Consider the following 27,990-nt stretch of genomic DNA (forward strand, 5'->3'; position numbering starts at 1 on the left):
ACAATTTCATCATGAGCATTTATGAAAAATGTATGATAAACCCCTCTTTTTTTTCTTTTTTTTTTGTCTTTTTTTTGTTGGGAAGTGTCAGCTTTTTTCTTTATTTTCTATCGGTTAGAGTTGGCCAGACTCCAGTAACTTGTCCCATTGATCTAAAGCTGAAACGGCCCTGCGCGCACACAGCCAGCCCTGAGAGAGAGCGGATTGGGTGTAAAAACATTTTTCACCCTAGTGTTTTTTTTTTGTTTGGGCTCAATCCCCGGTTCTTTCAGGGGGCATAAAGGAAGAGCTGCGCTCAGCAGGGTCATGTGGGTGAACCCTGCGCCCCAGGCGACGGGCAGACTATAGGTGGTGATTAGGTCCTCTAATGTGATGAATTCTTTTCGAATCACATGATATGAACTAATGTCGCCATTTAATTCTAAAACAACAGAGTGGGAGGGGGTGCAGAGCGTACACCTGCACCAGACCATGGGGGGGTGGAATGGATGACAACTGCATTTCTAACGTTTTGTGCTCCCAACACATGGCTCAGACCCCAGTGAAGAAATATTTTTAAAAGCCCAGGGAGAAAGATTAAATTTAAACACATGACATCTTGTTGAGCTTTTGGTTCTCATTGTCAATACTCAATAATGGTGTATCTGACAGTAGCTGATTTCTCAGCCTTCTTTGCTCCCTGTGTACATTTTGGAGGGTTTAGTTTGTCCTTCTCATTGGCCCAAAGAGGTGCTGCAAATACCTACATTATCTTTGATGGACAGGACAGTGTCCACCTTCATCACAAAGCCCTGTAACCCTGAGAAGCTGGCATTAAAGGCTGGCTCTCAACAAAAGGTTGTTGGGGGTGGATTAAGTTACATTTAGGATGACCTATCTTTATTTGGGGGACTTCTGGAAGCAGTGGGTGTAACCCTCTGACAAACACACACAGCTCTCTCGCTCTAACAGGGAGTTTTTCTAAAGTTATCTATTCAGATTTCGCTTATTGGATAGGATTAAATCCATAGAAATCGAATGAAGAGAACGGAAGTCCCCATTCAAGTCACTGATTTGTCTGTTCTATTCATTATATTTATATGCTTATAATCCTATCCGATATGCAAAATCCAGATAGATCATTTTTGAAAAACTGGGCCCTGGCTTTGCCTATAGGTGTCTCTGTTGAGACTAGCCTCCCTCTTTTCAACCCCGTGTCCCCACATTCCTGTTGCTGGGATATGCTGTCAGCTTTGGGCGCGTTCCTCTGCCCAGACATTGCTGACACCTGGCAGATCTTACAATGCCTAGATAAGTATTTAACATATAAACTAACCACATCATATGATATAGCAATCTGTCAGTCGATGTCACAGTCAATGACGTGGCACGCAAACATTGGTTGATGCATGCAACGTCTGAGCAGGGGAACGCGGCCCATACCTCACTTTCTCATGACAAGCCCCTCTTTCTCATGGACAGTCAAAACACAGGCTCCCTGTTGGATGCACTGTTTGGCCACACTGTAGGAAAATCACAGGACATGAAGTACTCAATTCCAGGGTTAGGGTCAATTCCATTTTCAATTCACTCTATTTCAATGTGGATACGATTCATTAATCAAATTTCAATTAGCTTGCTGATTTGACAATCAAAAAAGGAATGTACTATTTGGCCACAGCCGCCACACTGTTCCAAATGTTTCAATGTCTTTGCTGTAGGTTTAATTAACATCACTGTATATCACTCATTCTCACACATGCATACCCACGCACCCCCTGTCACTGAATTTTGAGGCCTTGTATTAGAAGATGATGTCTGTATGAAGGCTATACTACGTCCAATAAAAACATTCAGGGCACTAGCGAAATAAACAACGGGTGTACTGACTGACTGGCTTACTGAGGTATTTGGACTCTGGGGCCAGTGTGAATTTGTTAGGTGATTAAAGGCTATAAATAACTGCTGTCTGTTTTAGGCCCTGGGCCCTGGCTGCAGGGCCGGACAACTGCAGTTGGGACCCCCCGGCAAATACCTCCAGGTCCCCCCCCAAAAAACAGCTCATCTCATGCTATTCTTCACATTTTGCCATGAGGATGAGAGAAAATGTTGCAGTTTTTAAGCTAATTTCCTGGAATTCTACACATTTTGCCGCTGCTTATGACATTTTTATCTGCTATCTGGGGGGCCCCCGACCTCCAGGGGGGCCCTGCATCCCCATCCGGTAATCCGGCCCTGCCTGGCTCTATGCAGAGCAGCCTTCACACTGCATCCCCCTGCCAACACACCAGCAATCTACCAACAGTCCTTGCCATTGGGCCCTGTAACCCCGCACATATCTCCTGTCGCTCTGTGCTTGCCTGTCCCTCTGCCTGTCTGGTCGGCCCTGATCTATGCACTCAATATTCCCCATCTCTCTCCTCCTCCTACGGGACCTACTCACATTTATTTTTCCATTGTCAATCTCCCTAAATGTCACATCTGCTGCTAGCCTCTGTTCTTCTCGACTCTCAAACATGTCCACAAGTACAAAACAGATGTCAATGTCATTTGTACCCCTGAGTTCCAGGAACAGCTTGAAGGGTCATTCCTTCCTCATTCTCATGCCTCCGGTGCTCCTGATCCAGGTGCTACTCTAAGCCCTTCTAGTACACTAGACACCCCTCAGCCTGGTCATTGTTCTTTTAGGAAGATTACAAATCACACACTGACTCCTGTGAGTGCCCAATATAGATATTTTTGACACTTATGGGGTTCCCACATGGATGTTTCAATTCTTATTCATAAGCTAGCTGGCTACCTTGACCTCAATTCCCTTCAGTTTTCTTAGGTTGCAGTTTACTATAATACTGTTGATTGTCTCTGATATTATCCTACTTGTTAAATGCCACCTCTGTGCCAAACTCATATTAACTTTCCTGGACGTTTAATGTTTGGAAGTTGGCTCACTGGCATCTTGTACAGCAGGGTGTTGTAAATTGTTGCTGGGTCTGTGTGACAGTGCTAAATGGGTTAGTGATAAATGTTTGTCTCCAACGTGTGAGACTGACACGCTGGTCTAACTTTAGTTATACGTGTGGATGTGTGTACGCAGGGTAGTCAGCACGGTGGGGAGGGATGTGTCACTCCTCCCTTCCAGCTCACTATCACATTCTCACATCCCCTCTTGGAATGTGAAGAGAGGGAGCGATAAGTATAAGGGTTGAGTAGGTCAATGAGTGCGAGCTCTTCTTGTACAAAATCCACCCCAGCTTCCCCAAGACGTGATATACCCTATATATACAAAAGTCATTTTTCTGTCCTGCTAGACTAGAGCTTCCCCGGTCAACTGTAAGTGCTGTTATTCTGAAGTGGAAACGTCTAGGGGCAACATCGGCTCAGCCGTGAAGTGGTAGGCCTCAGAACGGGACCGCAGAATGCTGAAGCGTGTAGCATGTAAAAATCATCTGTCCTCGGTTGCAACACTCGCTACCGAGTTCCAAACTGCCTCTGGAAGCAACGTCAGCACAAGAACAGTTAGTCGAGAGTTTCATGAAATGGGTTTCCTTGGCCGAGCAGCCGCACACATGCCTATGATCACCATGCACAATGCCAAGTGTTGGCTGGAGTGGTGTAAAGCTCACCGCCATTGGACTCTGAAGCATTGGAATGTGTTCTCTGGAGTGATGAATCACGCTTCACCATCTGGCAGTCCGACGGATGAATCTGGTTTTGGCGCTACCTGCCCGAATGCATAATGCCAACTGTAAAGTTTGGTGGAGGAGGAATAACGGTCTGGGGCTGTTTTTCATGGTTTGGGCTAGGCTACAGCATACAGTGACATTGTAGATGATTTTGTACTTCCAACTTTGTGGCAACAGGTTTGGGAAGTTCTTGTTTCAGAATGACAATGCCCCCGTGCACAAAGCGAGGTCTATACAGAAATGGTTTGTCAAGATCAGTGTGGAAGAACTTCACTGAACACCTTTGTGATAAATTGGAACGCCGACTGCGAGCCAGGCCTAATCACCCAACATCAGTGGCCAACCTCACTGATGCTCTTGTGGCTGAATGGAAGTAAGTCCACGCAGTGGAGGCTGTTATAGCACCAAAGTGGGGACCAACTCCATATTAATGCCCATGATTTTGGAATGAGATGTTCCACGAGCAGGTGTGTGTGTGTGTGTGTGTGTGTGTGTGTGTGTGTGTGTGTGCGTGCGTGCGTGCGTGCGTGCGTGCGTGCGTGCGTGCGTGTTGCAAATGTATACTCAAGTACAGAAGGGCCACACACTGTCTCAATTTTATTGACCACCACATACTCCAGAAATATGGTACAAAAAAGTTTATTTAATAACAGTTTTGTAAACATTTGAGGTAAATTAACATTTACATCAACTTGTTCTTACAAAATGTCATACACACGGCACTTCTCTTAAGACAGAATTGAAACAGGCTGCTGTTCTGAGCATACAGTAGATGGTTCCTACTCACTGACTGGCCAGAGAAATAACGCTCTGCATGACACACATCAAGAGTTTGAAGAAAGCTACTGTATGTTAACCTATTGGATGAGGGGCTTGCGGGCAACTCAAAACAATACACACATTGCTGTGTGTAGAAGAGAGGAAGGGCCAGCTACCCAACTGACATTCTATCAACATTAGTGTGACATTGTGTTACAAGCTATCTACAGAGCCACATGAATGTTGTGAGAAGAAAACACAGTGAAAGCACTGAGTGAGCACACAGAAAATACTCACAGCCCACTTTTTTCTATATTTGAAAATCCAAACTTTCTGCAATCATCTTAGACCATGAGTTAACTTATAGATGTATCCTATATTCACATTTGATGTCATTTTATGAAACGATGTCTTTAACGCAAAGAGCCGCTGTGTTTAACGGTTAAGACATTTTCCTTTAAGGATTATAAACATTGGCAGTCTGGTGTCTTTACTTCTCTCTCCTATACATAGATATATGATTCATAGAACAGCATGTTTTGTCTTAATGTGCAAATCTTTGATCTTTTTACTAAAATGTAAACTTTAAGAACCAAAATGCAATAACACAGATTTTTTTGTGGTTTGATGCATTGAAATAGTTTCAATGAAAAGGTAACATACATTGGGGGAAAATGGATTGTTCCAATAAGAGTAACACTGTTATAAGCAAAGCATTACATAGTCTCCTCTGGTCGTCTCACCACTGTTGTAATTATGGTTTTTACTTTGCATTGTTTGTTATTGTGTTTATTTCAGATCCTTCTCTAACTATAAACTATTAACATATGGTAATTTGAGGTATAAGAAATACATATATTTTGGTACAGGTGTTGTACCATACCAATCATGTTTCACATGTAGCCTAAGTCCTTTATGAAAAGGCCTATTTTAAGTGAGTGGTCATGTCGTGCATTGACTTGCATAGTTTTTCAGTTATTCAAGATGGTTCAGGTAATCTACAGGGTGAAATATTACATTTATACTAACTAGACGGAAGACTGTGCATGCCATTGCTTACAACAGGTGTAGTAGAAATAGTTGAGGTTCTATCAAGATGTTAATTGAAACACAAAAAAATCAAATGGGAATTCACTTTTCATTCTGGCATTATGTAACTTGCAACATCATTGCCTTTGTCTGTTTTGTACCAAATAAGTGTTTTGGTTGTCACAAACTGACTACAGTTAAGAAATTAGATGCCATTATAATTTAATTATGTTTTACAAAAAAAACAACCCTTTTAAGAAAAACCAATAAAGTATCACATGATGTATGAGAGTGAGTTACCCTCAACATGAAGATGCAATGATTAAAAAGTGATATTGTGTGTGTGTGTGTATATACACTGCTCAAAAAAATAAAGGGAACACTTAAACAACACAATGTAACTCCAAGTCAATCACACTTATGTGAAATCAAACTGTCCACTTAGGAAGCAACACTGATTGACAATAAATGTCACATGCTGTTGTGCAAATGGAATAGACAACAGGTGGAAATTATAGGCAATTAGCAAGACACCCCCAATAAAGGAGTGGTTCTGCAGGTGGTGACCACAGACCACTTCTCAGTTCCTATGCTTCCTGGCTGATGTTTTGGTCACTTTTGAATGCTGGCGGTGCTTTCACTCTAGTGGTAGCATGAGACGGAGTCTACAACCCACACAAGTGGCTCAGGTAGTGCAGCTCATCCAGGATGGCACATCAATGCGAACTGTGGCAAGAAGGTTTGCTGTGTCTGTCAGCATAGTGTCCAGAGCATGGAGGCGCTACCAGGAGACAGGCCAGTACATCAGGAGACGTGGAGGAGGCCGTAGGAGGGCAACAACCCAGCAGCAGGACCGCTACCTCCGCCTTTGTGCAAGGAGGAGCAGGGGGAGCACTGCCATAGCCCTGCAAAATGACCTTCAGCAGGCCACAAATTTGCATGTGTCTGCTCAAACGGTCAGAAACAGACTCCATGAGGGTGGTATGAGGGCCCGACGTCCACAGGTGGGGGTTGTGCTTACAGCCCAACACCGTGCAGGACATTTGGCATTTGCCAGAGAACACCAAGATTGGCAAATTCGCCACTGGCGCCCTGTGCTCTTCACAGATGAAAGCAGGTTCACACTGAGCACATGTGACAGACGTGACAGTCTGGAGACGCCGTGGAGAACGTTCTGCTGCCTGCAACATCCTCCAGCATGACCGGTTTGGCGGTGGGTCAGTCATGGTGTGTGGTGGCATTTCTTTGGGGGGCCGCACAGCCCTCCATGTGCTCGCCAGAGGTAGCCTGACTGCCATTAGGTACCGAGATGAGATCCTCAGACCCCTTGTGAGACCATATGCTGGTGCGGTTGGCCCTGGGTTCCTCCTAATGCAAGACAATGCTAGACCTCATGTGGCTGGAGTGTGTCAGCAGTTCCTGCAAGAGGAAGGCATTGATGCTATGGACTGGCCCGCCCGTTCCCCAGACCTGAATCCAATTGAGCACATCTGGGACATCATGTCTCGCTCCATCCACCAATGCCACGTTGCACCACAGACTGTCCAGGAGTTGGCGGATGCTTTAGTCCAGGTCTGGGAGGAGATCCCTCAGGAGACCATCCGCCACCTCATCAGGAGCATGCCCAGGCATTGTAGGGAGGTCATACAGGCACGTGGAGGCCACACACACTACTGAGCCTCATTTTGACTTGTTTTAAGGACATTACATCAAAATTGGATCAGCCTGTAGTGTGGTTTTCCACTTTAATTTTGAGTGTGACTCCAAATCCAGACCTCCATGGGTTGATAAATTTGATTTCCATTGATAATTTTTGTGTGATTTTGTTGTCAGCACATTCAACTATGTAAAGAAAAAAGTATTTAATAAGAATATTTCATTCATTCAGATCTAGGATGTGTTATTTTAGTGTTCCCTTTATTTTTTGAGCAGTGTATATATACACACACAGTACCAGTCAAAAGTTTAGACACACTTACTCATTCAAGAGTTTTTCTTTATTTTTACTATTTTCTACATTGTAGAATAATAGTGAAGACATCAAAACTATGAAATAACACATATGAAATCATGTAGTAACCAAAAAAGTGTTAAACAAACCAAAATATATTTGAGATTTGAGATTTTTCAAAGTAACCTCCCTTTGCCTTGATGACAGCTTTGTACACTCTTGGCATTCTCTCAACCAGCTTCATGAGGTAGTCACCTGGAATGCTTTTCCAACAGTCTTGAAGTTCTCACATATGCTGAGCACTTGTTGGCTGCTTTTCCTTCACTCTGCGGTCCAACTCATCCAAAACCATCTCAATTGGGTTGAGATCGGGTCATTGTGGAGGTCAGCTTATCTGATGCAGCACTCCATCACTCTAGTTCTTGGTCAATTAGACCTTACACAGCCTGGAGGTGTGTTTGGGGTCATTGTCCTGTTGAAAAACAAATGATAGTCCCACTAAGCGCAAACTAGATGGGATGGCGTATCGCTTCAGAATGCTGTGGTAAACATGCTGCTTTAGTGTGCCTTGAATTCTAAATAAATCAATGACAGTGTCACCAACAAAGCACCCCCACACCATCACACATCATCCTCCTCCATGCTTCACGGTGGGAACCACAGATGCGGAGATCATCCGTTCACTTACTCTGCGTCTCACAAAGACACGGCGGTTGGAACCAAAAATCTCAAATTTGGACTCATCAGACCAAAGGACAGATTTCCACTGGTCTAATGTCCATTGCTCATGTTTCTTGGTCTAGGCAAGTCTCTTCTTATTATTGTTGTCCTTTAGTAGTGGTTTCTTTGCAGCAATTCGACCATGAAGGCCTGATTCACAAAGTCTCCTCTGAACAGTTGATGTTGAGATGTGTCTGTTACTTGAACTCTGTGAAGCGTTTATTTGGGCTGCAATCTGAGGTGCAGTTAATTGCCAATTTCTGGGGCTGGTAACACTAATGAACTTATCCTTTGCAGCAGAGGTAACTCTGGGTCTTCCTTTCCTGTGGCGGTCCTCATGAGAGCCAGTTTCATCATAGCGCTAGATTGTTTTTGCGACTGCACTTGAAGAAACTTTCAAAGTTCTTGACATTTTTCAGATTGACTGACTAGCGTTTCTCTTTGCTTATTTGAGCTGTTCTTGCCATAATATGGACTTGGTCTTTTACCAAATAGGTCTATCTTCTGTATACTAACCCTACCTTGTCACAACACAACTGATTGGCTCAAACGCTTTAAGAAGGAAAGAAATTCCACAAATTAACTTTTTAACAAGGCGACCTGAAAATTGAAGCAGGTTGAGAGAATGCCAAGAGTGTGCAAAGCTGTCATCAAGTCAAAGGGTGGCTACTTTGAAGAATCTCAAATATAAAATATATTTTGATTTGTATAACACTTTTTTGGTTACTACATTATTCCATGTGTTATTTCATAGTTTTGATGTTTTCACTGTAGAAAATAATACAAATAAAGAAAAACCCTTGAATGAGTAGGTGTGTCCAAACTTTTGACTGGTTTTGTAAATATAAACAAATCTTTCCAGTAAAATCAAAGCGCTTTGTTACTTTTGATTGAAATTAACATCTGGGAAAACTATTTGGAAATCTTCAACGTGTCAGCTTTTTAGATGGTGTTGTTAATCTAGTTTCATCACATTTGCAAGATGTGTGATACTTAAATATCCTGTGATTGGTTTATTTACCCTCTTAATTTAAAGCATTTGGGTTTATTTTGTTTTCAACCTCTTGAAAATTGGATGTTAACTTTTCATTGTGCATATGTCAGTATCCTTTCTAATTTCAGGCAAAAAAAAAGTACGTTATTTGCTTGATTTCTGCATTGGAGAATCAAATGTAAGAGCAGGGTCTGGAACTATGGAACCTGCAGTAATAACAGCTGTGGACTACAAGAATACTTTCAACTCCTAGTTTTGACCCATCATTTTCTTATAGTTTTTGTGTAAATGATGTGTTCAGTAAGTGGATCCTGGGTAAAACTAAGACAGAGAAATGCACCTGCAGACCTGTTAGTGAATCAGTGAGTTGTAGTTTTGCATTTACAGATTCCACCATTACTCTTCCAACACATAATACAAAAAATGTATTTCCAAACACTGAGCTATTTCCTGAATATTCTAAAAGTAATTTAGACTGTGAAATTCAGGCAGTGTCATAAAGTACAAGATAAAAGTTCTATAATGAACAAGCAAATGTTATTATCCCCATATCTGTGTCATTGCTGACATTGTACAGTATTCTGAATCCTAGAGAAAGGATGAGAGCATACATGCTGCTGATTTAGTTTGTCTTGCAATGGACTTTCTATGATACACCAAACCAATTGTTTAAAAAAACGTATTTTAAAAGCCCAGTGCTATTAAAAATGTGTTTTTCCTGTGTTTTATATTTCCACACTATGAGGTTGGAATAATACTGTAAAATTGTGAACATGATCATAATGGCCCTTTATTGTTGAGCTGTTTTAAAAGACTGCCTGAAATTTCTGCCTGTTTTGGTGGGATGGAGTTTTTACCTGCCTGGTGATATAGTTAATAGACCAATAAGAAAGAGCGTTGCAAATCTCTCTGCCAATAACAGCTAGTTTTCAGTTTCCCCCTCCCCACTCAGACCACTCCCAGACAGTTCTAAGAACATTCTTGCTTGGAGAATTTGCTCTTTGCTAAGAAGCAAATTTTTTTTCTTCACCATTTTAATTGAAAAAAATCACAGGTTGTTAATAATAATTTGATATTGAGATAAAAACGGCTGCCTTGGATCTTTAAGAAAGGTTCAACTTCTATAACAGCAAAAGAGAAAATATACTAAACAAACAACTAGTCTCAAAACACCCTGTACTTGTTCCACATTACAGTTTTATTCGAAATTGGTTCTCAGCAATTTGCCAATCGAACTCAACAACTTGATGAATGTACAGTATCATTCCTAATTGGAATAAATAGGCTTTTATGTTCATCAAATAAACACAACAACAACAACCACTGTTGACAAGAGCACATTGACACATACCAGGCCATTGAAACCGAATTCAAACAAAAAAGTTACTTGGCCATTTTAAACTGGAATGAGAACCCTAAAGTCCCCTGATGTCCAGTATATTGAAGCCTTCGGCCTGTGAGACCATTTTAACGCACATTGCACAATCACACTGCACATGTTTTTGTATCATAATGCATATGCTACAACTCACCAATTGCACTGATATTAACTGCTGTTAATATATATATTAGGCAACAACTCCAGATCCCAGACCCTTTCCTCACATTGCCTCCAATTATTATTATTATTGGGGTGATTGGGAGGACTTTAGAAGGTTGGTGTATTTAGGGGGACTGACTATACTGCCAAGTCGTTGGGCCTGGCTCTGATGCTGCTGCTCTTGCTGGCCCTGCTGAGTCGGCGAGGGTCTGTGACCATGATGGGGGGCTCATGCATTTCCACTGTGGTGGTGACGTGGCCTTCCTCCTGATCAACATTCCCCCCACTCAAACTGCCCCCACTGGAGCTGGGGCTGGTGGTGGTGGGGGGAGCAGCATTACAAGGCTGCTGCTTACTATCAGAGGAGGGTGCGGAGGAAGGGGAGAACGAGGGGGATGTGGCCTTCATCTCCCGAGTCTGCTGCTCGGTGGCCAGGTTGGCCCAGTTCTGCTGCGTGGTCAGCCTTTGGTTGTTGTTGCTGCTCATGTAGTAGGAGGACGAGGGCCCCTCCTGCAGGGGGTCCATCTTGAACTCTGCCGGGGAGGCCTCTACCTTGGGCCGCAGGAACGCACCACTCCCAGCTGTCACGTCCGTGTACGTCGGTGGGTAGCTGAGGTTGGGAAGGGCAGTTCTGGAGGCAGAAGTTATGGACTCCGGCCCCACACCATTAGAGCGGGGCAACAACACATGATCAGGGGTGGCCATTCCCTGTTTAACTTTCTTCCACCCAAGGTGATAGATCTCTAACAAATTCAGCAAAAGAGACACGCAAGCCACCACAAGCATAAATATGATGAAAATCGTCTTTTCAGTGGGCCTAGATATGAAGCAGTCCACAGTGTTGGGGCAGGGCCACCGTGCACACTTGTATAGCGGCCTCAGCTGGAAGCCATAAAGAAAATATTGACCTAAAATGAACCCCACTTCAAAAAGGGTCTTGAAAATGATGTTGAACACATAGGTGCGCAGCAGGGCACCCCTAATGCGGATCTTGCCATGCTCATCCCTGATAGGTGGCTTCTCTTTTTTACCACCTCCTCCTCCCCCTGCATCCCCTCCTTCATTGTAAAGGAGTTCCTTTTCCTCCTGGAGTCTGTTGGCCTTTCGCAGCTCCTCTTCCTTCTCTTTCCGCTTCTCCTCCATGCGGACGATGTGCAGTACGTGACCCAGGTAGATGAGGGTGGGCGTGGACACAAAGATGATCTGCAGCACCCAGAAGCGGATGTGCGAGATGGGGAAAGCCTCATCATAGCAGACGTTCTCACACCCAGGCTGCTGTGTGTTGCAGGTGAAGTCAGACTGCTCGTCGCCCCACACGTCCTCGGCTGCCGCTCCCAGCACCAGGATCCTAAAGATGAAGAGGACAGTCAGCCAGACCTTGCCGATTACTGTTGAGTGTTCCTGTGCATTCTCCAACAGACGCCCCAGAAAGCTCCAGTCACCCATGCTTCAAGATTTCTAGCCTAGGGAGAAAGTACAGTCTGGAGTGAACAGAGGGAGGAGAGAAGGATGACGGGATGAAAAGATAGAGAGGGGGAAAGAGATTGTCAGTTACCTGTTAAAGTGATACCATGTAACATAAAGCATGAATACCCCAGCATAAACTGCAGGGGGATAAAGGACAGAGAAACACTACAAACCTAGAGAGAGCAAGTAATGGTCGCGTCACCCACAAACATACAAAGAGTTAATCACACTTCACATCGGCACAACGCATTAAGCGCTTATTAAAATTACTTCCATAAAATGGCCTTGAAGAATTCATTGGCGTTAACTGCTAAATCAATTGTTTTAATCGAACAATCGGTCAAAGCAAGTGAACGGTATAGAAATGTTCTGTAATGCCACAGAATTTTGTGAAGCCCCCTATTTCACTATTTAGCATTAACTATGAACCTGACATTTATGCTAACACTCTTTCACTCTCCTGTTCTCTCTCTCTAAATCTTTCTCTTGGTCACTGTCACACATACACACACACACACACACACACACACACACACACACGCACTCCCTCTCTCTTTCTCTCTCTCTCACCTGCTCGCTCCACTGCCCAGCAGGCATTTGCTGAGATCAACATTATAATGTTCAAAAACAGCAGTGAGCAGAGGTTGGACTGCGGTGTGTAGGCCCTGACACACACGACTCCCACTGTTACAGATCCAACAGAGCCTTAGGTGTCAAGTCCAAGATATAACATACAATCTTCAACATCTAATAGGCCTTTATATCCTGTGATGTACAGAATGACATTTTCATTGAGAACAGGGGCAGCTATAGGCCTCTTTTAACATGCTGATAAATCATTAGCTAAATCTAATACATCTGTAACACACTTGTAAAAAATATTGTGCTATTTTCATGGCAATTTAATGGTCAATTATATAAGATATTGCAGCCAATAAATGCAAAGACACCATATTCACAATTACATATATTGACTAAGCTAATTACATATATTGACTAAGCTACATCTAACAATGTATACTGTCATACTGTACAAGTTAAAACCAAACAGAATAATCAGATTACACTTTCCCCATATGTGATCCTCAAAAACAAGCTATGAGAATGATTTTTAACTAACCTCTGAAAAATACTTTTGAAACTAAGACATTGCACAACATTTACCAGCCCTAGTCACAAAAAATACTGTTGAATATAGGAGAATGAAGCCAAATACTCATAATTTTTTGGAGGTATTTTCTTAAAACTGCATTGTTGGTTAAGGGCTTGTAAGTAAGCATTTCACTGTAAGGTCTACACCTGTTGTATTCCGCACATGTGACAAATAAGATAGTATTTTATTTGTTATATATGTATAGTGCTTGGTTAGCTTTGTGCACATGAACTTGCCAGTAGAGGCCTATCAATCTACTATTCACACCAAAAGCAAAACGCAAGCAGAAACATAAAATAGTTGGAACATACTCAAATGTTCTTGTATTGAGGGTAATAAATCCATCGACTAGGGTTCAGAATAAATATGACACCTGTAAAGAAAAAAAGATGAATGAATATGTTAATTGGTTTATTTACATCAAAAGTGTATTCCCTTATCTTTAAGCAGACTGACACACGTGATAGGTATTTTTTTGGTTTACTGTTATTTTTTAAAAAACTCTTATTGAAGTGAAAATGACCATGCCCTGATTCATAAATATTAATTGTCGTCATAAATTAAGATATTAATTAGATTGGAAAAAGAAGGCATTTTGACACAGAATTGATATGCAAAGAAATGTTAATCTCTAGAGTTGAGAGATGTTTTAACCTATTTCTCTCTCCATATCAACATCCCACCGCATAGTTTGTATCCTGATGAAAATATTGTGGGATTTTTTTCCCTTCACGGCAAATACATATGAAATGTATATATTAAAAGTGTTAACATTATAAACATATTAAAAGTGCCATACCCCAAATGAATGCTTATCTCATCAGAATTTTAAGTGCTGATCAAGAGAAATACTTTGATCTAAAAGAAATGCGCGCCTAAAGATTGGATAAATACATGACCGTATAAAACACAGTCAAAAATACAAATACAAAAATCGAAATGCTTTAAAAGTTATTTGTATTATTATTTGTATTGTCATTATTACTGCTATTATAAGGACTACAGTATTATAATAGCCTATCTGATAAGGTTGGAATGTTGTATGTTCTTTGTTGTCTCAACATTTGTTTTGTTTAAACACGTGTATCAGTCCAGAAAATATCCCATCATATTATACAAATCGAATAGATTGAATATCAGATGATTTTTGAAGGTTTTGATGACCATTAAATAAGTCAATAATTAACTCGATCAAGTTCAGGTAGCCAACAGTAACCTACAAAGTGTGCTGCCTCACAAATCGACAATACAGAGGGTGCCAGATAGGCTTTGTGTCCACTGGCTTTATTTTTAGCTCCCCTATACCTTTGTTATCGTATTGTTTGACCGATTATAATAGGTCACTACTGTAATTTCTAATAATTAAATACTCAACATTTAAATGTTCATTAAATAAAATGGCCATTGATACGAGTTACCAGCATCACATCAGTACGAGTGCCAGGAAAAAAACTCGCACCTCATTTCAATCATACCTTAGACAGGAGATGCCCAATTTAAATATGGAAAGCAATATCCATCTGCCATTGGTGCCATATTGAGTGCGTCGGATAGCCTACAGACCTCCCAGGGAAGCTGGTGCCCTCCCTACTTCACCAAATCCTGGCACCTCTGCCAGTTTACCAAACTCTTTTAAACGCAGCCAGGCCAAGTTATTCATTCAAACTTCACACGTGGATTCGCCGCCAAATTTGAGCAAGAAAAGTTAGTTTTTCGAGACGAATTGAACCTGAAGATAGGTTTCCGCGAAGCGCAGCTCACTCCCATTCCCAGCCATCGCGACTGTCACATTGTGTGACCATGCATGAGTGAATTCAGAAAGTCATCACCCTGGACCGATGCACGCCACGCCCCTATAAAACATCAAGCTTCAAATAGGCTATGCAGTCTGGGTGGTGCATATTACCATCCGGGAAAAGTCAGTTCTGCTTTCATAGTTTTACATCTGACCTTCGGCCTTTAGTGACGGGAGCTGGCCATTTCTGACAATAAGGTAGCCCATCTGTGAGAAATAGTTCATTTGGAATGCTGAAGAGAACATAGGCCTGTGAGATAAAATTGTCTTCAATTTGTGATTCTACACCTCACTAGAATACAATTTACTTGTGATACATGGCTATCAAAAGTTACACTGCAAATCCAGTCACCCACCGCAAACCCATGTAACCTCCTGCCCTCTCTTGGTTGTCCAGAGAAGCGCATCCCCGTGGCTGGAGGTTGATAACAGTGGTATTACAACAGATACTGTGAAAGCAATAAGTAAACCTGCAGTATCATTTCAGTTTTTTTTAATTAAAAGTCAAGACCCAGGGTCAAAGTGCAGATCTAATAAAACATACAAAACAACCTTCTTTCAAAAGACATGCAGTTTAGAAATCTGTACATTATCAGCTAGGCTCTAGCTGCTGTAAAGAAGCAAGTGACAATGTTGAGGCTTTCAAAAATGTCCAAGAATGATTTGTACTACTGAATTTTGCATTTCCTCCACACAGTCAGTATAAAACAGACAAAAAGCCCCCATACATATGTAAAGATTGTGAGAGAAAGTAAGCCCACAAAGTGCTTTCACAAATGTGTGTGATGCATCTCATTGCTAAAACTGTCTTTACCTTTTCACAGGTAACAGTCAGATTGTCACTACAGTGATACAAGTTATTATGGTCCAACTTCTACATGCATTTTTGGACAAAGCACATTAGGCCAATTTGCCTATAGATCAGCCCGCTAACTCACATTGAAATAGGTGCAGTGATAAGTTAAGTGCCTAAAATAAGGAACAAGCTGAAAGATGATAGGCTCTGAAGCCAGGTTTACAATCAGTCTTGACAACAATAGGCTAGATGTCAGTCTCAGTTGGCATAATGCTCAGAGGGTCAGTTTCCAGTACCCAGCTTAAGCCTACTCCTGGACCAAGAAGCACTTCCAATGGATATTCCCCATTGAGCATGATTTTTAAGTACAGGAATAGGCCTCATTTGGGTCCAGGAAATCTGTCCAGAATGTTCAAGCGTATCAGCCATGCTACCTAAAAACATTGTGCTCTGTGTGGCTCAGTTGGTAGTGTGGCACTTACAATGCCAGGCTTGTGGGTTCAATTCCACAGGGGACCGGTACGAACAAATGTGAAAAGGTATGCATTCACTACTGTACATTTCTCTGGATAAGAGCATCTGCTAAATTACTCAAATGTAAATGCTCAATATACAGCATCATCTACATCATACTATTTGACACCGCTAATAGACTAAGGCACTGTTTTAAAATTGCTTTGGTACTCAATACATTTCCTTCGCCGGTGTGAGCCTAAAAATAGAACTTGGAGCTAAACTGCACACTTGTGAGTTTCTGCTTTGGTAAAGTTTCCTACAAAAGCTGTAGAAGTAACATTAACCAATTCTGGTTGCGCTCCACAAACATTAAACTCCTGCAAGCTCATTGTAAACCAGAAGGTGGCGATCTAGACCCATTTGTCACTGCTGTTCAACCTCCCAAACAGACATGTAGCTCAAACATACAAGCACCAAGATAAATAAAAAAATACATTTAAAAAATGCTAAAACATTACCCCATGGGTCAGTCATAGTGGAAGGCACAGAGAGAGAAATATCCTCTACGACAGTGTTCCCCAACTCCAGTCCTCGAGTACCCCCAAAAATACACATTGGACAAGCACATCTGATTCAACTTGTCAACTAATTATCAATCCCTCAATGAGTTGAATCGGGCATGTTTGTCCAGGGCTACAACAATAACGTCTGCTGTTGGGGGTACTCGAGGACTGGAATTGGCAAACTGCTCTAGAAAAGCAGACTTAGGGTTAGGCCAATCCTCTCAGCTGCTACAGGTATGTCCTCACAAGTATGTTCTCTTCTCATGGTAACAAAACACTGATACGTTTCTACTCCCTAGTTCTCTTTAGTCTAAATGGGGAAGAACATGGCCACTATGCTGGGCTCACACAGTCTTGTTGCTGGAGGAATCTGTAAGAGAGGACAGCAGCATCTCGTTCTTTTTATTCTGTAGTAGGGACTTGTCTGTGGTTTTGTGATCGGGGTGAACGTAGGCAGGGCTCTTCTTGGACATCCTGGTGGAGCACCTCATCAGGGCCTTGACGATGAGGTAGGCCAGCTCGGCTACATTGAGAACCATGCAGATGGCAGACGAAGCCACCATGAAGATGGTGAAGATGGTCTTCTCTGTGGGTCGTGAGATGAAGCAGTCCACCTTGTTGGGGCAGGGCCACTGCTCACACTTCACCAGACGAGGCATCGCGAAGCCATCGTAAACAAAGTAGAGGGCGTACATAAAGCCAGCCTCAAAAATCAGGCGGAAGAACAGGCTGCAGGTGTACGTCCACCACAGAGGCCCTGTGATGGGCAGACGACTCCTCTTCAGGGCCTCTAGGTCCACCTGCCTAGTCTTGTCATCACCACCGCTGTGCAAGGCCGTCGAGATGATGTGCCTCTTGTCCCCACGCTTCCTGTAAGTCACGTGCATGGCCACCAACAGGGCCGGTGTAGACACAAAGATCAGCTGCAGGCACCAGAGACGGATGTGCGACACAGGGAAGAAGTGGTCATAGCAGACGTTCTTACAGCCAGGCTGCTGGGTGTTGCAGATGAAGTCAGACTGCTCGTCTCCCCACACGCTCTCTGCAGCCAGTACTAGGATGGTGATACGGAAGATGAATAGGACAGACAGCCATATCTTCCCCAGGCTGGTGGAGTGTTTGTTCACCCCGCCCAGCTGGGCGTACAGAGCCACCCAACTCATCTCTACAGCAGCTTTGGCTTAGACCACCTGGAGAACACAAGAATGGAAACTGTACAAATTAATGTCAGTTCTTAGTGAACTTCAAAAAGGTTTCATGTTCAGAAACCCAAACAGTACACTGGGAAGGAGACCAGTAGGCCTACATCACTGCCGTTTCCTTTTGTCTTTCACAATTAGACATTTGAAAAACCTAACCAAAAATGTACAAACATGAAGTATTCAATTGAACACTAGGTGGTGTTTCTTTCCAATACAATTTAATCAAACTACAACTTAATCAAACTATATAATAATGTGTGTTGTCATTCAAGTAATTACTTTCACACAACACTGGCTATCAAAAGTGAGGCTATATTGACAGAAAACAGTGTAGTAAAACAATGAATAATCAAACAGTACACAAGAAAGTTAATTTCCATTAACTTAAGACAAAACAATAAATTAGCATTTGTTTATTATACATTATAAACCGGGTGGTTCGAGCCCTGAATGCTGATTGGCTGACAGCCGTGGTATATCAGACCACATAAAAACATGTTTTTACTTTTCTAATTACGTTGGCAACCCGTTTATAGTCGCAATAAGGCACCTCGGGGGGTTTTGGTATACATCCAGGCACCCCGCGTTGAGTCGTGTGTAGAAGTCATTACCCGTGGTATATTGGCCATATACTACACCTCCTCGTGCGTGGTTGCTTAAATATACACTTACTAAAATTGGCTGCTGCTAGTTACTAAGACTGCATTATTAGTGGTGAGTTTACCTGCATTTTATTCAAAATGTAAACTGTCCATAATTTGCCAATTAATAATCATATCTCGTTAGGTTTCCCTGTCGAGTTTCTAATCTGTTAATTCTAACCTGTATATTTGGGAAAAAAACAAGGAACAATCATTTCTTTAATAAAATCCTAAACATCAGCAACAAAAAAAAAATCACAAGTGGCTATATCATTACATAAAGACGAATAAGACAGGTGAGTATGATTCACAAATCACAGCACTCACCTCACTTTCTCGGAACTTCAGCAAACGTCCATTAATTTCACTTTTCGGTGCTCTTTAATGCCGTCGTTTCAAGAAACAGCAAAGACGGAGAGAGCAACTCCAAACGAAGCTGAGGGGGAAATTTAGTTGTTTGGAAGTAGGTCCGACTGTGAAGTCTGCGCTCTGATGAGATGTACCTGAGTTTTTACGATCTTCACTTGAGGACGATCCACCTGCTAGGGGGCGGGACGAAGAAAAAGAGCGCTCATCAGTTCAGGAGTGTGTAACTTTTAGATTAAAGTGTCAGCCGTGTAGAGTTTTACCTGATTTCACTGAAATACACTGATTTGTTTATTTGAATCAAACACAATCACATTCTTTTCACATTGACTGTTTATAGACAATTCAGAGAGATACACTTGAATTCGGTCTTCATTTACGGTACGAGCTATAAAGCACGCAGTCATCATTTGCCCAATATTAGACTAAAAGCGCCTAACGTTACTCCGTAGTCCAAGGACCTTACATGTTGTTTAAGGGGCGAATTGGCCCTGAAAGGTAAAACACTAAATAGACCATATAAACGTGACTAGATTCTCAATTGCAGTACGGTTCTAGAAACATAAATCCCTTTACTTTCATATCACATCAAAATAATTTCACAAATGCAGAATACACACTTAGTGTACACTGTTTTAACCGTGTTAACACAGTTGCAGCACGTTTCAGTGACGTGTTTGGCTTCGGTCTTCCATTTACACACAGGTGTTCAGAGACGCAGATGGCTAATTAGCACAGGTAGTCAGTCCACTGTCTCCCGTAAACAAGCGCTGTAACATGGAAATATGTCCGTGTGGGAACCCTAACCCTATAAAAAGGTGTGTATCAATGTAACTTTGTTTTATTATTATTTACGATATGAAATGTCCTTATGCTTCCAATACTGCAAGGGACTCGTGTTAATGTTCAGACCGAGCATTGCGGCTCTTAACAAAACTCCCCTCTACAGAAGAGGCCTTCCTCCAATGACTCTTCTGTGTAATGTAACTGAACTGAGAGTCATGGTCAAGGCCTAAGTCGTCATGAGACAGTCAGTATAGTCACATGATGATGGAGACTTCCTCTGTGAAATCAAGATTACCACAACAAAGTAGGCATGACCTCATGCAGACTGAAGATCTATCTAGCGATTATGATATTTTGAGAGACCATAGGAAAATACCAGATATAGTACATAATACTGTTTGTTGTGCATCTCTGTTATTGTGAAGGAAAAAATGACAATCTCAACATTTTAATAAAAAAATCTCCCATAAGGTTTTCACATTAACATTTCATATTCATAATTCAAGAAGCCATTGTGGTATGACCAAACCAATAATTTCCTTGTCTGTAGAACATGTGGTGGTTAGATTTCTGAGATGGCATGGCAATCAATCCCTAGATTGGTTTATTGTGTGTGAGGGCTACAGTAACATCCCAGATTGGTTGATTGATTGTGTGTGAGGACTCAGGGCTACAGTATTCAGTAACATCCCCAGTGTAGGCCCTACTGAGAGATCAGATCATCCTCATCACCATGCTATTTGGCTGAGGGATGGACAGCAGAGTCCCAGACCTCAGCCCACCCTGTTCATCAGTGGTGGTGATAGTCCTGGGGTCACTTCTTGAGCTTGGCCAGGCCCATGAGAAGCTGGTCCCTTCTCTCTCTCCTGGCAGACAGGTGCTGCTGGTCAGCTGGGATCAGCTCACACATCTCCTGGAGGGACACATCAGAAGAAGAAGGGGGGGGAGAGGGAAATAAGATGAGTAGAGAGAATGCATTGTTTCTTCTCTGAATTGTACACTGAACAAAAATAAAATGCAACAATTTCAAAAGGTTTTACTGAGTTACAAGGAAATCAGTCAATTGAAATATATTCTTAGGCCCTCTGGGAATACATCTCCAATCCAAAATGAAATCTAGAATCGGCTTCCTATTTCGCAACAAAGCATCCTTCGATCATGCTGCCAAACATACCCTAGTGACCATCCTACCGATCCTCGACTTCGGTGATGTCATTTACAAAATAGCCTCCAATACTCTACTCAACAAATTGGATGCAGTCTATCACAGTGCCATCCGTTTTGTCACCAAAGCCCCATATACTACCCACCACTGCGACCTGTACTCTCTCGTTGGCTGGCCCTCGCTTCATACTCGCCAAACCCACTGGCTCCAGGTCATCTACAAGTCTCTGCTAGGTAAAGCCCCGCCTTATCTCAGCTCACTGGTCACCATAGCAGCACCCACCCGTAGCACGCGCTCCGGCAGGTATTTTTCACTGGTCACCTGCAAAGCCAATTCTTCCTTTGCCGCCTCTCCTTCCAGGTCTCTGCTGCCAATGGCTGGAATGAACTGCAAAAATCACTAAAGCTGGAGACTCTTACCTCCCTCACTAGCTTTAAGCACCAGCTGTCAGAGCAGCTCACAGATCACTGCACCTGTACATAGCTCATCTGTAAATTAGCCCATCCAATCTACCTCATCCCCATACTGTATTTATTTATTTATCTTGCTCCTTTGCACCCCAGTATCTCTACTTGCACATTCATCTTCTGCACATTCTACCGTTCAAGTGCTTATTTGCTATATTGTAATTACTTCGCCACCATGGCCTACTTATAGCCTTACCTCTCTTATCCTACCTCATTTGCACATGCTGTATATAGATTTTTCTACTGTATTATTGATTGTATGTTTGTTAATTCCATGTGTAACTCTGTGTTTTTGTATGTGTCGAACTGCTTTGCTTTATCTTGGCCAGGTCGCAGTTGCAAATGAGAACTTGTTCTCAACCAGCCTACCTGGTTAAATAAAGTTGAAATACAAATAAATAAATAAATAAATAAATAAATAAATACACCTTGGCAAAGGAGAAATGCTTACTAACTGGGGTGTAAACATATTTGTGCACTTTTGAGAGAAATAAGCTTTTCGTGCTTATGGAACATTTCTGGGATCTTTTATTTCAGCTCATGAAAAATGGGACCAACACTTAAATGTTGCATTTATATTTTTGTTCAGTATAGTTTTAACTGCTAGGATTTCATTTCGGTGTTATCCTAGAGAAATATTTCCTTGGTTACACAAAAACTTTTGAATGCTCGCCCTTGAGCTCGCTGGACTTAATGTTCCATTGCCCTCATTGAACTAACCCAGTTTTTCATACCTTCTTGTACTTGATGAGCAAAATCTGAAGACATTTGACCTAGTCCTAGAATATAGAGGCGTTGGTACAAACAGTACAACACACAAACACATAAGCTTACTTTGTTGATGCGCTCGGCTGCCTCCCCAGAGAATTCAGGAACAGGTCCAAAGGCGTTCAGAACCCTCTTCATGCCCTCTCTGTAGCGCTGGAGATATTCCTCCAGACCTGGGGGAGTGGACCGGATAGAGAGGGATGGGTAGACTTTAAGGCCAAAGGCAGATCTTACTGTATTTGGTTCAGTATAGAGTAACAAAACAGATTGGTATCGTCTCACCATGACCAAGAATGAAAGTACTCAGTCATTTAGGCCTAGTTGTATTCTACATTGAACAAAAATATAAAAAAGCAACATGCAACAATTTCAAAGATGTTACTGAGTTACAGTTCATATAAGGAAATCAGTCAATTTAAATAAATATATGGATTTCACATGACTGGGAATACAAATGTGCATCTGTTTGGTCACAGATAACAAAAAAAAAAGGTAGGATCAGAAAACCAGTCAGTATCTGGTATGACCACCATTTGCCTCATGCAGCTTGACACATCTCCTTTGCATGGAGTTGATCAGGCTGTTGATTGTGGCCTGTGTAATGTTGTCCCACTCCTCTTCAATGGCTGTGCGAAGTTGCTAGACATTGGCGAGAACTGGAACAAGCTGTGGTACATATAGATCCAGAGCATCCCAAACGTGCTCAATGGGTGACATGTCTGGTAAGTCTGCAGGCCATAGAAGAACTGGGACATTTTCAGGAATTGTGTACAGATCCTTGCGACATGGGGCCGTGCATTATCATGCTGAAACATGAGGTGATGGCGGCTGATGAATGGCACGACAATGGGCCTCAGGATCTCATCACGGTATCTCTGTGCATTAAAATTGCCATTGATGAAATGCAATCGTGTTCGTTGTCTGTTGCTAATGCTTGGCCATACCATAATCCCACCGCCACCATGGGGCACTATGTTCACAACGTTGAAACCGCGCCTGCCCACACAATGCCATATACGCTGTCTGCCATTTGCCCGGTACAGTTGAAACCAGGATTCATCCATGAAGAGCACACTTCTCCTATGTGCCAGTGGCCATCGAAGGTGAGCATTTGCCCACTAAAGTTGGTTACGACGCTGAACTGCAGTCAGGTCAAGACCCTGGTGAGGACGACAAGCACGCAGATGATCTTCCCTTATATGGTTTCTGACAATTTGTGCAGAAATTCTTTGGGTGTGCAAACCCATAGTTTCATAAACTGTCCGGGTGACTGGTCTCAGACGATCCCTCAGGTGAAGAAGACGGATGTGGTGTCCTGGGCTGGCATGATTATACGTGGTCTGCGGGTGTGAGGCCGGTTGGACGTACTGCCAAATTCTCTAAAATGATGCTGGAAGCAGGCTTATGGTAGAGAAATGAACATTCAATTATCTGGCAACAGCTCTGTTGGACATTGCTGCAGTCAGCATGCCAATTGCGCGCTCCCTAGAAACTTGAGACATCTGTGGCATTGTGTTGTGTGACAAAACTGCACATTTTAGTGTGGCCTTATTGTCCCCAGTACAAGGTGCCCCTGTGTAATGATCATGCTGTTTAATCAGTTTCTTGATGTGCCACACCTGTCAGATGGATGGATTATCTTGACAAAGAAGAAATGCGCAGGGATGTGAACAAATTTCTGCACACAATGAGAGAAATAGTATTTTTGTGGGTATTGAACATTTCTTGGATCTTTTATTTCAGCTCATGAAACATGGGACCAACACGTTACATGTTGCATTTATATTTTTGTTCAGTGTATTTGAATGAATTTAGTAAGTGGGTTTAAGCATTAAAACTAGTCAACTTCTTTCTTAGGTGTAAAAAGCTTGTTAATTTGTTTCTTACTTCCAAGTTGAACACTGAATGTGTACATGAACATTACAGGGACAGACTAAAGCTAACACTTCAGTGTGATAACTGGCAGCTACGTCCAACTAAGCTCTCTCACAGAGTTTTGTTTTTGGAGGGAGAGACCTCACCTGACGGGCTGTTTTCAAAGACTCTTTCTCTCCTCTACTTCCACTACTTAAGTAAAAATACTTTAAAGTAATATTTAAGTAGTATCTGTACTTTATCATTTATATATATATATTTTTTGTTGTTGTTGAATTTTTACCCCCTTTTTCTCCCCAATTTCGTGGTATCCAATTGTTAGTAGTTACTATCTTGTCTCATCGTTACAACTCCCGTATGGGCTCGGGAGAGACGAAGGTCGAAAGCCATGTGTCCTCCGAAACCCAACCCAACCGCACTGCTTCTTAATCCAACCCGGAAGCCAGCCGCACCAATGTGTCGGAGGAAACAGTGCACCTGGCGACCTGGTTAGCATGCACTGTGCCCGGCCCGCCACAGGAGCCGCTAGAGCGCGATGAGACAAGAATATCCCTACCGGCCAAACCGGTAGGACGACGCTAGGCCAATTGTGCGTCGCCCCACGGACCTCCCGGTCGCGACAGAGCCTGGGCGCGAACCAGAGTCTCTGGCAGTGCCCTAGACCACTGCGCCACCCGGGAGCCCTATTATTTATGTTTTTGACAACTTTTACTTCACTATATTCCTAAAGAAAATATTGTACTTTTTACTCCATACATTTCCCATGACACTCAAAAGTATTTGTTACATTTTTAATACTTAACAGAACAGGAAAACTGTGAAATTCACACACTTATCAAGAGAACACGTGGTCATCCCTACTGCCTATGTTCTGACGGTCTCACTAAACACATGCATCTTTTGTAAATAATATCAGTGTTGGAGTGTGACCCTGGCAATCCATACATTTTAAAACAAGAAAATGGTTCCGTCTGGTTTGCTTAATATAAGGAATTTGAAATTATTTATACTTTTACTTTGATACTTAAGTATATTTTAGCAATTCAATTTACTTTTGATACTTAAGTATATTTAAAACCAAACACATTTAGACTTTTACTCAAGTAGTATTTTACTATTTTAATTTGTGACTTATTTCAGTAACTTTCTATTAAAAGGTATCTATACTTTTACTCAAGTATGAGAATAGGGTACTTTTTCCACCACTGTCTGCTTCAATAGTCTGAACAAAATAAGTGTAAGGGCTCTTCTGTCTGATCAAATGACTCAGCTTTCTGGGTGTAAGGGCTCTTCTGTCTGATCAAATGACTCAGCTTTCTGGGTGTAAGGGCTCTTCTGTGCTCTGTTTGGAAATGATAGTCAATCAGAGAGAACTGTTGAGTGTTTTACTATCTGATTAGACTAGTTGTACTAGACCAGTGGTTCCCAACCCTTTTGGGTTACTGTACCAACAACTGAATTTTGCTCTGCCCAGAGTACCCCTGAAGTATCCCCTCATGTGCATTTTACCTATTGTCTCATGAGTGTTCTCAAGTACCCCCAGGGGTCCTAGTACACCTGGTTCGGAACCACTGGACCTACAGTGATAACAGGAGTGGACCTGAGTGTTTTACTATCTGATTGGACTGGTTGGACTAGGTGACCTACAGTGATAACAGGAGTAGACCTGAGTGTTTTACTATCTGATTGGACTGGTTGGACTAGTGACCTACAGTGATAACAGGAGTGGACCTGAGTGTTTTACTATCTGATTGGACTGGTTGGACTAGGTGACCTACAGTGATAACAGGAGTGGACCTGAGTGTTTTACTATCTGATTGGACTGGTTGGACTAGGTGACCTACAGTGATAACAGGAGTGGACCTGAGTGTTTTACTATCTGATTAGACTGGTTGGACTAGGTGACCTACAGTGATAACAGGAGTGGACCTGAGTGTTTTACTATCTGATTGGACTGGTTGGACTAGGTGACCTACAGTGATAACAGGAGTGGACCTGAGTGACCTTTGGAGGAACTGAGCAACATAATGTAACACATGCCACTGTTGTTTTTATTGAATGTTTATTGCATGCAAAGGGAGATATGAAAACACACAGTTAACTTAGAAACGACATGCTTCACTGAAGTACCACTGTTAGAATGTGGTTAAAAGGCCTCTTATTTTGCCACTTGGGAATATGACCATGGACTAACACCAGAGAACTGGTATAAAAATAAAGTAGAATGTGTGAGTACTGTACAACATGTATTCTCCCCTGGTGACAGTGGTTTTAGATGACTGGTGTGAGGGAGTTCCTTCATTTGTGTTGATCAAAAGCTTTGTTCAGCTTTGTTCTGTCAACGCGTTCTCTCAATGTGTTCTGTCTCTTCTGTCAACGCGTTCTCTCAATGTGTTCTCTGTCTCTTCTGTCAACGCGTTCTCAATGTGTTCTCTCTCTCTTCTGTCAACGCGTCCTCTCTCCTGTCAAACGCGTCCTCTCTCTGTTCTGTCAAACGCGTCCTCTCTCTGTTCTGTCAAACGCGTCCTCTCTCTGTTCTGTCAAACGCGTCCTCTCTCTGTTCTGTCAAACGCGTCCTCTCTCTGTTCTGTCAAACGCGTCCTCTCTCTGTTCTGTCAAACGCGTTCTCTCTCTGTTCTGTCAAACGCGTTCTCTCTCTCTGTTCTGTCAAACGCGTTCTCTCTCTCTGTTCTGTCAAACGCGTTCTCTCTCTCTGTTCTGTCAAACGCGTTCTCTCTCTCTGTTCTGTCAAACGCGTTCTCTCTCTCTGTTCTGTCAAACGCGTTCTCTCTCTCTGTTCTGTCAAACGCGTTCTCTCTCTGTTCTGTCAAACGCGTTCTCTCTCTCTGTTCTGTCAAACGCGTTCTCTCTCTGTTCTGTCAAACGCGTTCTCTCTCTGTTCTGTCAAACGCGTTCTCTCTCTCTGTTCTGTCAAACGCGTTCTCTCTCTCTGTTCTGTCAAACGCGTTCTCTCTCTCTGTTCTGTCAAACGCGTTCTCTCTCTCTGTTCTGTCAAACGCGTTCTCTCTCTCTGTTCTGTCAAACGCGTTCTCTCTCTCTGTTCTGTCAAACGCGTTCTCTCTCTCTGTTCTGTCAAACGCGTTCTCTCTCTCTGTTCTGTCAAACGCGTTCTCTCTCTCTGTTCTGTCAAACGCGTTCTCTCTCTCTGTTCTGTCAAACTGTTCTCTCTCTCTCTGTCAAACTGTTCTCTCTCTCTCTCTGTCCTGTCAAACTGTTCTCTCTCTCTCTGTCCTGTCAAACGCGTTCTCTCTCTCTGTCCTGTCAAACTGTTCTCTCTCTCTCTGAGCACGGTGGTGCTGCTAGAGCAGGGTCAACTTCTAGTGTTCACAATGCCATTTCATATTCTCCATCTACTTGATGTTTCAGACTCTCAGAGAATCACGCGTGTGCGCGCACACACACACACACGCGCAACCACACACTCTTTCTGTAAAACACACACCCACGTCATCCCCCAATATATTTTTATTTATTTATATTTCACCTTTATTTAACCAGGTAGGCTAGTTGAGAACAAGTTCTCATTTACAACTGCGACCTGGCCAAGATAAAGCAAAGAGGTGCGACGCAAACAACAACACAGAGTTATACTAAGAATAAACAAACATGCAGTCAATAATACAATAGACAAAGTCTATATACAGTGTGTGCAAATGAGGTAAGATAATGGAGGTAAGGCAATAAATAGGCCATAGGCAATAAATAAGGCAAAAAAAGGCCATAGTGGTGAAATAATTACAATATAGCAGTTAAACACGAGTGATAGATGTGCAGAAGATGAATGTGCAAGTAGAGATACCGGGGTGCAAAGGAG

At 42.4% G+C, this 27,990-nt stretch overlaps 3 protein-coding genes across 3 annotated transcripts in view; all 3 read right to left on the reverse strand.

Annotated features, from left to right (window-relative positions):
- Positions 1–10,104: 10,104 nt before the first annotated feature.
- Positions 10,105–15,080, reverse strand: LOC129820970 (gap junction alpha-3 protein-like). The gene is made up of 2 exons (XM_055878145.1): positions 14,751–15,080; positions 10,105–13,648 (listed from the first exon to the last, which is right to left on the reverse strand). Exon 2 carries the CDS (start codon positions 12,099–12,101, stop codon positions 10,794–10,796), a length of 1,308 nt encoding a protein of 435 aa, XP_055734120.1. The 5' UTR covers positions 12,102–13,648; positions 14,751–15,080; the 3' UTR covers positions 10,105–10,793.
- A 466-nt stretch (positions 15,081–15,546) lies between these two features.
- Positions 15,547–20,212, reverse strand: LOC129820973 (gap junction beta-2 protein-like). The gene is made up of 2 exons (XM_055878155.1): positions 19,056–20,212; positions 15,547–18,075 (listed from the first exon to the last, which is right to left on the reverse strand). Exon 2 carries the CDS (start codon positions 18,046–18,048, stop codon positions 17,230–17,232), a length of 819 nt encoding a protein of 272 aa, XP_055734130.1. The 5' UTR covers positions 18,049–18,075; positions 19,056–20,212; the 3' UTR covers positions 15,547–17,229.
- A 100-nt stretch (positions 20,213–20,312) lies between these two features.
- cryl1 (crystallin, lambda 1) overlaps positions 20,313–27,990 on the reverse strand; it is a 34,111-nt gene continuing 26,433 nt past the window's right edge. The window contains exons 7-8 of the mRNA XM_055878154.1: positions 22,347–22,453; positions 20,313–20,793 (exon numbers count right to left, since the gene is read on the reverse strand). Coding sequence (XP_055734129.1) covers positions 20,695–20,793; positions 22,347–22,453 — 206 coding nt within the window. The 3' untranslated portion in view covers positions 20,313–20,694. The remainder of the gene's footprint in view (positions 20,794–22,346; positions 22,454–27,990) is intronic.

This window comes from Salvelinus fontinalis, chromosome 23, assembly GCF_029448725.1.
Source record: "Salvelinus fontinalis isolate EN_2023a chromosome 23, ASM2944872v1, whole genome shotgun sequence".
NCBI lineage: Eukaryota > Metazoa > Chordata > Actinopteri > Salmoniformes > Salmonidae > Salvelinus > Salvelinus fontinalis.

Bases quoted from the DNA above. Each gene is read 5' to 3' on its own strand.
- LOC129820973 (XM_055878155.1), bottom strand. From the start codon at position 18,048: ATGAGTTGGGTGGCTCTGTACGCCCAGCTGGGCGGGGTGAACAAACAC.
- LOC129820970 (XM_055878145.1), bottom strand. From the start codon at position 12,101: ATGGGTGACTGGAGCTTTCTGGGGCGTCTGTTGGAGAATGCACAGGAA.